General features: G+C 38.4%; 1 protein-coding gene across 3 annotated transcripts in view; it reads left to right on the forward strand.

The window, feature by feature from the left end:
- Positions 1 to 15080, forward strand: part of UGT8 (UDP glycosyltransferase 8) — an 83136-nt gene that overhangs the window by 17696 nt on the left and 50360 nt on the right. For all 3 annotated transcript variants that reach the window (XM_050944430.1, XM_050944432.1, XM_050944431.1), the window contains exon 2: positions 8236 to 9059. In XM_050944430.1, coding sequence (XP_050800387.1) covers positions 8238 to 9059 — 822 coding nt within the window. In that variant the 5' untranslated portion in view covers positions 8236 to 8237. The remainder of the gene's footprint in view (positions 1 to 8235; positions 9060 to 15080) is intronic.

Here is a 15080-nt window from a genome sequence, read left to right on the forward strand (position 1 = left end):
CCCCTTGGCCCGACCCAAGAGCCCCCTCCTGCATCACAAACCCCTCATTCCTGGTCCTACCCCAGAGCCCACACTCCAGCTGGAGTCCTCACCCCCCCCACCCCTTTGCCCCAGCCTGGAGCCTCCTCCCACACTCCAAACTCCTTGGCCTGACCCCTCCAGCCTAGAGCCCCCTCCTGCACCCCAAACCCATTATCCCTGGCCCCACTCCAGAGCCTGCACCCACAGCCGGAGCCCTCACCCACTCCTGCACCCCAACTCCTTGCTTCAGCCCAGTGAAAATGAGCGAGTGAGCGAAGGTGGGGAGAGTGAGTGTCGGAGGGAAGGAGAATGGAGTGAGTGGGAGTGGGGCCTCAGATAAGGGGTGGGGCAAGAGTGTTTGGTTTTCTGAAGTCAGAAAGTTGGCAACCCTAGAGTTGGAGCTAGAAGCTCCTAGATTCTGTTTCTAATTTTGCTACTGACTAGCTGAGCTTGACATGTCCTGATGGAACCACTGCAGCAAACACAACTACGATTAGACCTTGGGCTGCTGTAAGTTACATCAAAGGAGAGAATTCTGCTTTATGTACACCTGTGTAACCCCAGTGTCTATCCTTAGGCCCTGGCAGATACTGAACATCTCCAGTTAGGTGCTGAAATCCGTCAAAGACTCCCATCAAAGTCAGCGGTTATCAAGGGCTCTGAGGAACTTCCTGGAAATGCCCAGCATGTTCCAAAACTGGTTTCTCACAGAACACTAATGATACAAATAGCTTGAAGAGAAGCAGCATGGTCTAATGGATTGAGCATGGGACTGAAAACTGGGTTTAATTCAATTTTATCAATGGTTTGTTTTGTTGCCTTAAATAAATCACTTAACCCCTCTGTCTCAATTTCTTCCATCTGTAAAATGGGAATAATAATATTTAACAGTGATGTTGTGAGGACTGATTAGTATGCAAACTGCTAAGTGTTAATTCATGTCTTGGGGCAGCTCCTTAGCTGTGGCAGAGTATAATCCTTTCCAGTCCCCTAATCCTGAGCTGGCTCTGGGCTGAAATGGCCTCTATTGTAATTTATGGAAGCCAAGAGCTGATATTAGTAGCATTTGCTGGAACAGTCTTATTAGGACCTCTGTGCTGTCAGAGGATCAGACAGAGCCCTTTGTGCTCTGACATGGGTCTGGTACACTCTGTGCTACCTGAGGATTCCCCTCTGTTGGGGGAAATCATCACCAACCTCAATAAGGCATCTCTTTGGGATCAAGAGTATAGCCCTTTATGTCTAATATTAATGTTTCTGTTAGGGATTATGTATGTATTGTTGTTAGCAAACAAAGCTCATCAATTGCAATGGGAGTTTTTGTAATACATTTTGAAACATTGTATTGGTACTGAAAAGAAGCACTATACTAATAGTGAAGGGATTGTGTTTCTTCTGCATTTGTATTGACTGGATAATGGTTTCAAAGGAGGAATATTGTGTCATTGCTGCAATATTAATGTGCATTGCTAAAAATGTGAATGAGCAATCTGTGGATATTTATTACATTTTATTTTATTTTTCATTGATTCTTTTTATGCTGCAACAGCAATATAACACTATTTGTAGTAAACAAAGCATAAGAATTAAGGTACTCTACATTGCACATATTAACACTGCAGTTTCATTGAGGAGTTCTGCTGACATTGTGTTACCATAACCCTCAGATGGAATTACAGCCTTAATTTATGTAGCTTTTGGGGGTATGTACGTAACATAATACATGGAAAAATACTCCCTTTGGTTACATAGTGTACTTACCTCTTCACTGAGATTAGAGGGAATCTTTTTAGAACATTGCAAGCCTGTGCCAGCCCGTTTCTTTCATATTGATGTTAAGAATGTAAACACCTGTTTATTTCTCAATAAGAATATTATGCTGTCATGTATTATGTGTAATTTCATATTTGTTAACCGAAGTTGTACTTTATTACTATAAGAATGCTTATAGCCTGAGGAGATGTAGTTGCTAAATGTTTATAGTAATTTTATTAGATGCAGTGCAGTTAATCATTGATTTTATTATTGGCTATTTTATGGAAGAATTGATTAATAAATTTGTAGATTTCAAGACCAGAAGGGACCACTGTGATCATCTAGTCTGATCTCCTGTATAACACAGGACACAGAACTCCCCCTCCCGCCCCAAAATTCCTAGAGCAGATATTTTTAGAAAAAAAAAATCCAATCTTGATTTTAAAATCATCAGTGATGGAGAATCCACCATGACCCTTGGTAAATTGCTCCAAAGGTTAATTATCCTCAATGTTAAAAATTTAAGCCCTATTTCCAATCTGAATTTGTCTGGGTTCAACTTCCAATCCTGGTATCATGTTAAACCTTTCTGTGCTAGACTGAAGATTCTATTATTAAATATTTGTATTTACAGACTGTAATCAAATTACCCCTTAATCTTCTCTGTATTAAACTAAATCGATTGAGCTCCTTGAGTCGATCCCTATAAGGAAGGTGTTCTAATTCTTTATTCATTCTTGTGGCCCTTCTCTGAATCCTCTCTAATTTATCAACATAACATCCTTCGTGAATTGTAGACAACAGACCTGGACACAGTGCAATTGCAAGACCAGGGTAGGCACACATGCCCAATCCTAAACTACATCTTTGTCCTGGATTGCACCTGAGCAGCCACCAAAGATTTGACATATCTGTATGTTCACAGTGCAATTACATAGGTTTATCATCAGCACTGATAAACACAACCTCTCTTATACAGTCATGTGCTGATCTTGCAGGGACACAGTAAGCCTGTCAGCAGAGTATTCTTTGAGATTCAATCAGTGTGATCTCCCAAGTGATATCCAGTACCTTCTGCAGACCTTGGTATTATTTTTAGTCAAGATTGGGGCTTCAGAGAAAGTGAAATAATTCCTAATGTGTTAAGCAGAGGAACTGAGGTTGAAAGAAAAGTTTCCTCTACTTGTAGCCCAAAATATTACAGATTTATGCACAAGCAGAATTTGTGTGCAGCTGTTTATAGAAGAAGATCAGCTAACGACATGTTTTACAACTCAGTTTGTGCAAGCAAATTCACATTTGCAAGCATATGTAAAGGTGCTGTATGTCAGCTTTTAACAATTGTTTCTTTCAGTTTATGTATATTATACATTTTGGAAAATGTTTTCTGTTTATCTCCAGACCAATAAAAAGGCAATGTGAGCACGATATCTGAATTAGATTGACTTTGACTCACCTTTGTGTGTGTAGCTTGTTTAGTTAGTTTTACTGTTTTTGCATAAAATTGGAAGAAAAAACTGAAATATAAGACAATTAACATCCAAAAACATTTTAAAATATCCAAATTGTTCCTCTTTTCAGCACCAACAGTCATAATACTTGTACGTAAGTAGCGGCTGGTATATCTGATTTCAAAGTGATACTCTGAAGTATTTTTAAAGTTTTTAAATACAATATTTACATTGTTTAGAAGCTTGTAAATATAACTGTAGTCTTTTCTGATTTTGATGTGTTCAGTGAGATTTAAAGGTACTCTCTGAGACCAAAGGAAGTTAATGGAGCTTTTTCAAAACGTGGATTAAAAATGATCCAGTTTAAATGGTTTATAAAAAGTTTGCCTGGACATCATGGACTTGGCAGATCTAGTTTCAAACTGTATTTTAAAAATTATTCTAGACTATAGACATGGGGCCAGCTAACTAGCTGGTGTAACTTGGTGTAGTTCTATAAAGTCAGTGAAGCTACATCAGTGTACACCGGCTGATCAAAAAGGCAAACTGTATTTAATATGAGTTAGCAGGAACTGTTGACAAATCCTTTTATAAAGTGGTTCCACTAACTCAGTTTAAAACCCAGTGCAGATGGAACTTTCACTTTTTCCATGAAGCATAAAACTACACCTAAATATTTTTTTTTGCAGAATTCAGTCATATATTCACTTTGTTGCTTCTATACTAGAACCAATGATATTTAAACAGTGCTGAGAATAGGTTTTTTTAGTAAATTTGTGTTCGTTGTTCTAGCTGGAAGGTGGTGTAGCAGCAATGTGCAAAATGTTCTAGATCTTATAGTACATAAACAGAGTTTAAAATTTCTAGATGGCAGATTGGTGGATGGACAGTTCAAATCAATTGGGAACATTTTTAAAAGAGCTCAAACTTAAGGCAGAAAACTGACAATCATTTGTATCACTCTCTTCCTGGGAAGCAGAGAGCAGGGCTCAATATTTACTTAATCTGTGGAGCCAGGGTCCCATAACAGGGAAAAAAGCTAACAAACTTCTTGTTATGGTTTACATTACTAGATGGTGTGGTGAGTGTATTTGTTTCTTCAAGCTAAAAGAAAACAAGAGGAAAAGATAAGTGCTTTAAATTTCCATTTCAGAAGCAGTTCTTGCAATTTACTCACTTTTTTTACATTTGTTTCTGTAATTGAATATTAGAAAAAAAATCTTGTGTATCCATTTTTTTGCTGGTGATAAATATTGTGTGAGGCTCTTTTCCTCTCATATTGGACACAAAGGCTACATGGATAGCAGTACAAAGCTTAGATTCCACCTAAAACTTCAAAACAATGTTTAAATCAGAATTAAGTAGTGCATATGCCTTGTGCTAGTCTTCTGACTGTTGGAAGTTCCCCTACAAATTATGCTCACAATTTTTGAAAAGCAGACCACTTATTTAGGTGTGAGAAGAGAGAACTGGGTACCTTTCTTGATGCACATCATATTTTAGTGGCCCAAAGGCATTGCTATCTCATTTGTTGACCGGTATAACATTAAAAAACAAATTAGCCTATGTTAAGGGAATTATAAGAACATAAGAACGGCTCTACTGGGTCAGACCAAAGGTCCATCTAACCCAGTATCCTGTCTTCCGACAATGACAAAGCCAGGTGCCCCAGAGAGAATGAACAGAACAGGTAATCATCAAGTGATCCATCTCCTGTCACCCATCCCCAGCTTCTGGCCAACAGAGGCTAGGGACACCATCCCTGCCCATCTTGGCCAATAGCCACTAATGGACCTATCCTCTATGAACTTATCTAGTTCTGTTTTGTACCCTGTTATAGTGTTGGCCTTCACAACATTCTTTGGCATGGAGTTCCACAGGTTGACTGTTGTGTGAAAAAACACTTCCTTTTGTTTGTTTTAAGCCTGCTGCCTATTAATTTCATTTGGTGACCCCTAGTTCTTTTGTTACGAGAAGGAGTAAATAACACTTCCTTATTTACTTTCTCCACCCCAGTCATGATTTTATAGACTCTATCATATCCCCCCTTAGTCATCTCTTTTCCAAGTTGAAGACTCCCACTCTTATTAATCGCTCCTTATATGACAGCCATTCCATACCATTAATAATTTTGTTGCCCCTTTCTGAACCATTTCCAGTTCCAATATATCTTTTTTGAGATGGAGCGACCACATCTGCAAGCACTATTCAAGATGTGGGCATACCATGGATATATATAGAGGCAATCTGATATTTTCTGTCTTATTATCTATCCCTTTCTTAATGATTCCCAGCATTCTGTTCACTTTTTTGACTGCCTCTGCAAATTGAATGGATGGTTTCAGAGAACTATCCACAGTGACTCCAAGATCTTTTTCCTGAGTGGTAAAAGCCAATTAAGATCCCATCATTTTATATGTATAGTTGGGATTATGTTTTCCAATGTGCATTACTTTGCATTTATCAACATTGGTGACTGAGCAACAAAATGGCAGATGAAATTCAGTTTTGTGAGATCCTTTTTGTAGTTCTTTGCAGTTTGCTTGGGACTTAACTATTTTGAACAGTTGTGTGTCATCTGCAAATTTTGCCAACTCACTGTTTACCCCTCTGCCCAGATCATTTATGAATATGTTGAATAGGACTGGTCCAAATACAGACCCCAGGGGACACCACTATTTACCTCTCTCCATTCTGAAAACTGACCATTTATTCCTACCCTTTGTTTCTTATTTTTTAACCAGTTACCAATCCACGAGAGGACCTTCCCTCTTATCCCATGACAGCTTACTTTGCTTAAGAGACTTTGGTGACTGACCATGTTGAAGGCTTTCTGAAAATCTAACTACACTATATCCACTGAATCCCCCTTGTCCACATGCTTGTTGACCCCCTCAAAGAATTCTAGTAGATTGGTGAGGCATGGTTTCCCTTTACAAAAAAACCTGTTGATTCTTCCCTGACAAATTATGGTCATTATGTGTCTGACAATTTTGTTCTTTGCTATCGTTTCAACCAGTTTACCTGGTACTGAAGTCAGGCTTATTGGCCTGTAATTGCTGTGATCACCTCTAGAGCCATTTTAAAAATTTGCATCATATTAGCTATCCTTCAGTCATTTGGTACAAAAGCTGATTTAAATGATAGGTTACAGACTACAGTTAGTAGTTCTTCAATTTCACATTTAAGTTTCTTCAAAACTCTTGAGTGAATACCATCTGGTCCTGGTGACTTATTACTGTTTAGTTTATCAATTTGTTCCAAAACCTCCTCTAATGATACTTCAATCTGGGACAGTTCCTCAGATTTGTCACTTAAAAAAAATGGCTCAGGTTTGGGAATCTCCCTTACATCCTCAGACATGAAGAACAATGAAAAGAATTCATTTAGTTTCTCTGCAATGGCCTTATCGTCCTTGAGTGCTCTTTTAGCATCTCTATTGTCCATTGAGTAATATTACTCGCTGTTAAGCATTCAGAAGCCTTCTGCTAATAGAGAATCAAATGAATGGAGTGGCACACCCCTCTCTCTCTCCTTCTCCATTTGTGACACCTTCTCTCTCTCACCTCTCTTATCCCCTGCATATGTCAGAAGTCAGGGATTAGCTTTCTGCCTGCAAGAAACTCCTTTACACCCCAGGAATTTTCTATTGGCCACTTATGGTCAGAATCTGGCCCCTTTGTTCCATATGAAGTATATGGAACTTAAGCAGTTGTTTAAATGCTGATCTGAATAAGGATGACTTAAGCACATGCTTATTGTCATACTTCGCACATGCGTACAATTGTTATGCTTGTTTGACATTTGCAGTAACATGCAGCATGAAGTAACATGGGAGTTGAGATGTGTTGAATCAAGGACTAAATTAGCAATGCAGACTTGCACATCTCAGCTCCCTATGTTACTACAAATTTCGAACAAGCACAACAATTGTACTCATGCAAAGTATAACTTTCAAAGGCTCAGAATCCAGTCATATCAAATTCAGTTTTGCTGCAACACTCACAAGTACTTCTGTTTCAGGGAGGGCTATTGTTTGGACTATAACATTGTTAAAAAGCTAACAATATATGTATGGAAAGTTTGTATGTGAGTTTTCATATTCTCCACCTACTGAGAAAAGCTCGAATCATTTTTGTCTCAAACTTAAAAACCAAAAAATATAAAGTCACCTTCACCAGAGGTCAGGCCTGGAAAATGCAGGAGAAAGTTTTTGAAGGCTTTGGGCAGCTGTGACAACATGAGCTTACAATGGAAACACACACGAGGCACTGTTGCTCAACTGGTAATGAGTGCACATCCCAAAATCTGCCATCAGAATTGTTGGAATTCTCAACTGAGAGAGTCAGGAGTGCATTGGCAGAGATGGTGCTTCTAGATACAGGGTTGAGGCATCCTGGTGGGGAAGGTTGTAGTGCTAATACACAAGCTGTGCCTGTTATGTAGATAAACAGAGGATTTTAGCCTCTAGGTCTTTGAATCCTTTATGAATATTAAATTCACTCAAAATACTTAACATGAACTGGCTGCAGTTATGCTAGTGCTCCAAAGCCTAGGTCGATCTGGGTTTCAGAGGACACTAAGTTCTTGTTTCCCTTTGCTTTTGGGTACCATGTATAATTTAGAAGCCGTGCACACAGTATCTTGCAGGAAGGTACCAGCTGCATTGTCCTCATCAGCTTTCCTGCCATATAATACAGGAGCTGTATCAGTATCAGAAGAAATTGCTAGCCCACCTGTATAACCAGATGGAAGGGGAGAAGGGAAAAGAGAGAGAGAAAAAAATTAAAACCTAACAAGAAACTAAACATAACACCTACTTCTTTTTTTAACTAAGTAGCTATCTTGTTCCCTGTGAACGCTACTAAAAAGACTTTGGGATAAAATGATACTAAAGGTTATCATGGCAAACACTTGAAAATGTTATCAAGTAATGTTTGTTTATCAAACTCTGAACAACAGGTGGGATTGAAATCTGTTGAAATTTTTTTTTCTTTTGTCATTTCAGCTATGAAGTCTTACACTCCAGTTTTCATTCTCCTGTGGGGCGCTGTCGGGATAGCAAAGGCTGCCAAAATCGTTGTTGTGCCGCCAATTATGTTTGAAAGCCATCTGTATATTTTCAAGGCCCTGGCCTCAGCCTTGCATGAGCAAGGTCACCAGACAGTGTTCCTTCTCTCTGAGGGCAGACACATCCCTCCATCTAATCACTATAGACTCCAACGTTACCCAGGGATCTTTGATAGCAGCACTTCGGATGATTTTCTTCAGTCCAAAATGAGGAATATTTTCTCTGGAAGACTGACAGCACTGGAACTGTTTGACATCCTGGATCATTATTCTAAGAACTGTGACATGATTGTGGGCAACCAGAACCTAATGCATGTCTTGAAGCAGGAAAAATTTGATCTGTTGCTAGTGGATCCTAATGAGATGTGTGGGTTTGTTATAGCTCACCTTTTAGGTGTTAAATATGCTGTTTTTTCCACTGGCCTTTGGTATCCAGCAGAAGTAGGCGCTCCGGCTCCTTTATCTTACGTTCCAGAATTTAATTCGCTTCTCACAGATCATATGAACCTTCTAGACAGGATTAAAAACACTGTTGTTTATCTGGTTTCAAGATTTGGAGTCAATTTTTTGGTTCTGCCGAAATATGAAATGATAATGCAGAAACACAAAGTGCTGCCAGAGCGGTCGATGCATGATTTGGTTCATGACTCCAGCCTGTGGATGCTGTGTACAGATATAGCACTAGAGTTTCCAAGACCCACACTACCAAATGTTGTTTATGTGGGAGGAATCCTCACCAAACCGGCTAGTCCTCTACCAGAAGTAAGGTTTGCTGAGTTTTATGGTAATTTTTGTAATATTTGGATGAGTCTTATTTCTTAATGAATTTGAAATGTATTTAAGTTAAATGGTGTCCTAATATCTTAAATTTTTAAAACTCATTTTTGTTGTTGTGTTAAATACACAATAACAATAATTGGAAATACTTTGTAGATAGAAACACCAAGCATAAAACCTGTCTTTCATGTAGATGTTCTCTACTTTTCTTATGCTTGTTCCTGCTTTGAATTAGATGTTTCATGATCCAGCAGAGGGATCACAATGTATGATAGCTTGACTGTTAGAAACTGAAGTCCTAGCTGAGTGCAAATGAATGTAGCAGAGAGATGAATGTGATCAGATGGACAATTTTACATAAAGAGATTTCATTAATATTCTACCTCATCTTATTCCCAATTTCATGATGCTGGTATGTCATGTACTATAAATTATTCTGTTAGCTAGGGGAATAGAGGATGTCCTGTTTTATTTTAATATATATATATGAGGTATGAATCAGAAAAGTTTGTAACAAGACAGAACAGCTAACCAAACAAGTGAGATTTGGTAACAGTGTAAAAGTTTAAAGTCTGAATAAAATAAAATACAGCTGCAAAACACAGTAAAACTAAATTTCATACAGAAATAGTGCCAGTGCTAGAGCTAGTATCATTTTTAGGAAACTGGCCACAGAGACCTGAGAGTTCATAATGCAATTTAATTACTTGAGTGCATGATGTGCTCTTGACACATGATATCTAGGAATGTCTCTGTTTAGTAACACCATGATGACTGAAAGGCAGAACAGAATTTTTCAACAAGCTGTTGTTTATATAATGATTTACATATGCATTGTCACCTATGGTTCAGGACTAATCCTTTCAATTAATGGATTCTGCTGGCTGGCCTGGTGAAAATATTGGACATGAGGAAGGATACAGAATTGAGGTAGAGGAATTTAGTGTACCTGTTAACACCCTTAGTTGCTTCTCCTATGGAACTAATATATGGAAAGATGGGCTACAGAATAGGAAACTTGGTCAGGATTTCTAGATTGAAAACATTATATAATGGTTTCTGTTGATCTGTGTAATAGCCCTGCATCAAACAAACTATAATTGCGGGATATTGTGCAAACTAATGAAATAATAGTTAACGTTTTTAATATTGCTTCTAAGTTCATATATGTAAACTATTTTAACATTTCACATGATTGATTAAGGAGTCATTTTGAACTCCATTAGTAACTGTAAAAAGTAAAAGACTCCAGCACCTGCTAGGATTCACAAGAAAGGCAACCATCTTAAGAACCTGGGTACCTAAATTAGAGATCTAAATCCTCTGTTGCAAGTGAAATACATTCAGAGCAACAGCATAAAGGCCGGGGGCAGAGGTAGCTCCAATGACTAGGCTGGTTTCTAGTATAATTTACAGTAGCCTCAAAGCTTCTGTAATATATACAGATGCCCATAACTCCAAGGAGCCAGTCAGGCACCTGGGGAGTTGTTGGATATAGGAACTTCTTGGCCATGCTCATTTTCTCTTAGAATGAACTCTTACATGGGATGTTGGGAGGGTAGTGGTGTAGAGCTGCTACTTGGCTTGTGCCACCTGTTATTCCTGAGGAATCCTCCAGGAGTCAGTTACCTTATGTCAGCTTCCCAGTGGCTCTGGGGCATTAGAGTGGACCTGAGAGTTGGAGTCAGGATCCCAGTAAAGGCAGTCAGGGGTAAGGGCAAACCTGAGGCCAGAAGTAGCAGAGGAATTCATTGTCAGGTCCAGGCCAGGGCCAATACTAAGGGTCTGAGTCAGGTTTCGGGGTCCAAGTCAGGAGGCAAAGTCCAAATCAAGCCAGGAGTTCAAGAGCAAAGAACAGTTATGGCAATTCCAGAGATCCACACTGTATCCCGGACAGTTCCTGGGATGCTCCTTGGGTTTATATCTGGAGCCATGGGCTGTGTCCTCAGTGGGTTCATGGGAAGCGACATGCAAGCTAGTTACAGCTGCTGCTGGGTGATAGCCTAAAGATGTCAGCTGCTTGGTAGCACTACAGATGTGGCTTCTAACCTGTGGGCCTTATAGCTGGGTCTAGTGTCCAAATTTGTGTTCTTAAAATAGGCACTTATATACCCCCTCAAATACCAATTTTAATGCTCAAGTGTAGATCCTAATTTAGACATACATATTTTGAACATTAGTTGAACAGCTGTAGGAAATTCAGTTGACAAGGTTTGTTTTATTAATAGTGGAAAAGTTGTATAGTGAAACCAACTCATTTGTGATCTGTTATATGGGAGAGCACTAAATTGTGAGCTCGGAACTTCATGCAGCAGAGAATAATACATGTGCATTACAGTCCTGATCATGTCATCTCACAGCCTCTGTGCTACTCAGAGGTACAGGAGGCCTAAAGGAAGAGACCATTCATGTAGATGCTACAGAATTCAACTATCTGATGTTGAACCAGTCCTCAGTTAGAAAAAAGGGCACGTTTGTACATAATATTGCAAGGGAGGGAAAGGGAGAGTTGTGAAGCTTATTTAATTCAGCCAGAATTTTGAGATTTGTGTATCTAAAGGCAGCTATAGGCTTAATGTTGCCACATAAGTAATGTGGGCTTCATTGGTATATTTAATAGAGCTAGGATAATCCTCTTGCCTACTGCAGGCATTGTGTCTAAATCAATACAGGTGAGTTGGTCCCATCCCACTGTGTGCAATAATGGTTTAAAAACTGAATGAATGGCCAATGTGAAAAGGTGACTTAGTGCCAAGTGCCCAAAATTGGGTATATAAAAACAACCCTACAAACAGTATGTGATTGATAATCACATACAGAACATCTTAAATGTAGGTATGGATCCATTTGGTTCTAAAACTGAAGAAAAATATTAAGTCTATGAAGTGTGCAGTAGTTTGTTTGCTTGTAAATGTTGCAATTGAGTTTATTCAGCTTGAACTTTTTTTGGAGGGTGAGGGGCATTAGTTAGATTTTGTTGAAGTGATTTGAATTTCTTTTCCACAACCAGCTGGTCCCCTGCACTCAAGGTAGGACTAAGTAATAACTTGACAGTTCCTGAAAAGTGTTTCTCTAACCTGTTCTTAAAAACCTCCAATGACGGAGATTCCACAACCTCTCTAGCAGCAAAGAATCCTGTGGCACCTTATAGACTAACAGACGTTTTGGAGCATGAGCTTTCGTGGGTGAATACCCACTTCCTCAGATGCAGATTACCTCTCTAGGTAATTTGTATGAGTGCTTAACTACTCTGACAGTTAGGAAGTTTTTCCTAATGTATAAACAACCTTTTATGTACTTGAAAACTGTTATATCCCCACTCAGTCTTTTCTTCTCCAGACTAAACAAACCCATTTTTTATTCAATCTTTCCTCTGTACCTTGAATTAACCCTCATCTATCACAGTGTCTGCCCCCCAGATTTTGCCCAGTTTCCGTGGGAATCAGAGTAGTAGCTCTGTAGAGGCTGCTTTCCCCTCCTCTGCATTACTACCTGCCATGCCTTATACTACATTATTCCCCTGTGCAGGAAAGGCCACTTTGGCCTTCACTGTGCTTAATTTGGTCCTTCATTTTACACATTATTAATATTAAAGATAGTAATTAAAAATAAATTGGCTGCAATGAAGCTGTGCTCATTTTTACTAGCTAGGGGCCAGCATGTATAATAAAGGGTTAAACACTGAAGGCTAGATCTTGCAATCCTTATTCACGTGAGTGAGCACTTGCTGACACAGCTGTCCCATTAAAGTCAATGAGACTGCCCACGTAAGTGACTGTTCACCTAGGTCAGTGATTTTCCACCTGTGGTCTGCAGACCCCTGGGGCTCCTCAAACTATGTCTAAGGAGTCCACAAAAGGTTGTCGTTATGATAGAACAGTGGTTTTCAACCTGCGGTGCATGGACCCCTGGGGATCCGCAGACTGTTTCTAAAATTCCCAAAATGTCACCTCCATTTGACATTTTTTTGGGGTCCACAAATGAAAAATGATTGAAAACCACTGGCGTAGGTGAGTGAAAGTTATATGATTCTCTTGTGTGAATTACCAACTTAGAACATAATAACGTGACTCAATGCCCGGTGTCTGTACTGACAGCTCCATAAGTAATGCTGAGAGAGTCTGATTCATAGTTGTATTTACACCATCTTAAATATTGATCTGGATTTATTTGGCTGAAAACTGAATGAAAATAGAAAAATCTATGTCACACAAAGTATTTCTTTGTAATTGTTGCAAATAGACACTTCAAAGGATTTTGAAACAGTTTTTGTCAATGATTATCCATACAAGGAATTTTAATATCTGGAGTCCAGAATATAGACTAAAGATGTGCAATAGAGATAGGGTATTATCTGGGTTATACGTTCTAAATGGTTCTTCTCCACTTGTGGTGTGTCTCCTTTTAAATATGTCTAGGAAATATCTAATTTGTAGCTACCTATAGAATACCTGAGAAGGTATTGTTCAAAGAAAGTAGTAGTTCTGCCCTGGAAAAATTTCTAACAGCCCACAGTCCTTTGGCATCTCATCTTTTAAACATACTGTTTTCCTTTTGTGGAGTAAAGCCTTGTAGGTCATATATCCACAAAGACAACGATAATTCATGCACTGTGGCAAAGAATATTACAGTCCTTCTCTAAATTTGCAGAATAGTCCCTAGGTTGGAATTTTGTGAGATCTCCTGCTGAAATAAAAATGCCTTTGCCCCATACTAAGTTAGAAAGAATAATAGTGAAGTAATATATTTCTTTGCTGCTTTGCAATGTGGAGCTGCTGATTTGAGTCTCTGTAAAATATAACCAGTTCTAAACATATTGAATTACAGACACCCATTTATAAAATCTCCAGTTTGGAGGTTGGAGGTTAACCCCTATGTTGTCTATCTTAGGAGTCTCAACAACCTGATTCTCGATCTCATTTTGTACCATATAAAATTGCTTCATATGCTGTTTAGTTCTTTTTTTTTTTTATAATAAACAGGTAGTGTAGTGGGATGACTCGTTCATAAACTCACATTATCACATGTACAATACAATATCCTGTTGAGGGCAATGTGAGTAGATTCATTCTTAAATCATCACAGCTAAAGACAGAAAAGAAGTCCAGTCATTAAAGACATCACTGAATCAATAGGATCTGCACAGTAATACTCATATAGTAGTTCCGTGTTGCCAATGGTAATACAATTTGGAAAACTAACAGATAATATTCTCCCTTCCCTTTTTCTCACCTTCATTCTACTTCTTTCAGGGGGAAGTTCTTAAGTTCAATAACATTGGTTAATATTAAATAAAATAAACAATGGAAAATTCTGAATTATGACATTCTTTTAAAACCGATTGTGTTAGTTAGCCATTAATCAGCAAGATAAGATATGTCCTTGAATGAGTGTAGGAGCCTAAGTTTATCCTGCTTTAGTATTCTTAGTCAGGTATAAGTACCAATAATTAGAAGTATCAGTTTCATATTGAAAGAAAAGGACATTGAGAATGATCAGGGAGCCTATCTACAGGTAAAGGATCATAATGGATTTCATATAAGCTCACTTAAGTGTACAGAGACGGTAGATTATGTGGAGAGTCTGGGCTTCTCTCAAGCAATACCCAAAATTTAGGGTTTCATATTATTAACATTATGAGATGAACTCTATTAACTAACATATAATCAGAAACTATGGTCATATATATCAATTTGCCATTTAATTATATAGCAGCATTAGTTTAACACAAAATAATGTTTTAAGGCATTTAGTGTTAAGATATCTTTAATCTGAGTTTCCAAATTTTAAAGCTTCCTCAGAATTTTTAAACATAAAGCTTTGCGTTTCGTCAAAGATCCTGAAGGTTCTTGAATCTAAAGTAAAAAAAACAATTAAAAAAATATATAACTAGCTGATTTTGAAGTAGCTTTCTTGTTGGATTAAATGCAGTTATGTGCTGCTGTGAAAGGGAGGAAAAATCCTAGAAAAATGACAAGTTTTTATCCGAGTAAGAAAGATCTCTCC

This window comes from Gopherus flavomarginatus, chromosome 3, assembly GCF_025201925.1.
Source record: "Gopherus flavomarginatus isolate rGopFla2 chromosome 3, rGopFla2.mat.asm, whole genome shotgun sequence".
Lineage (NCBI taxonomy): Eukaryota > Metazoa > Chordata > Testudines > Testudinidae > Gopherus > Gopherus flavomarginatus.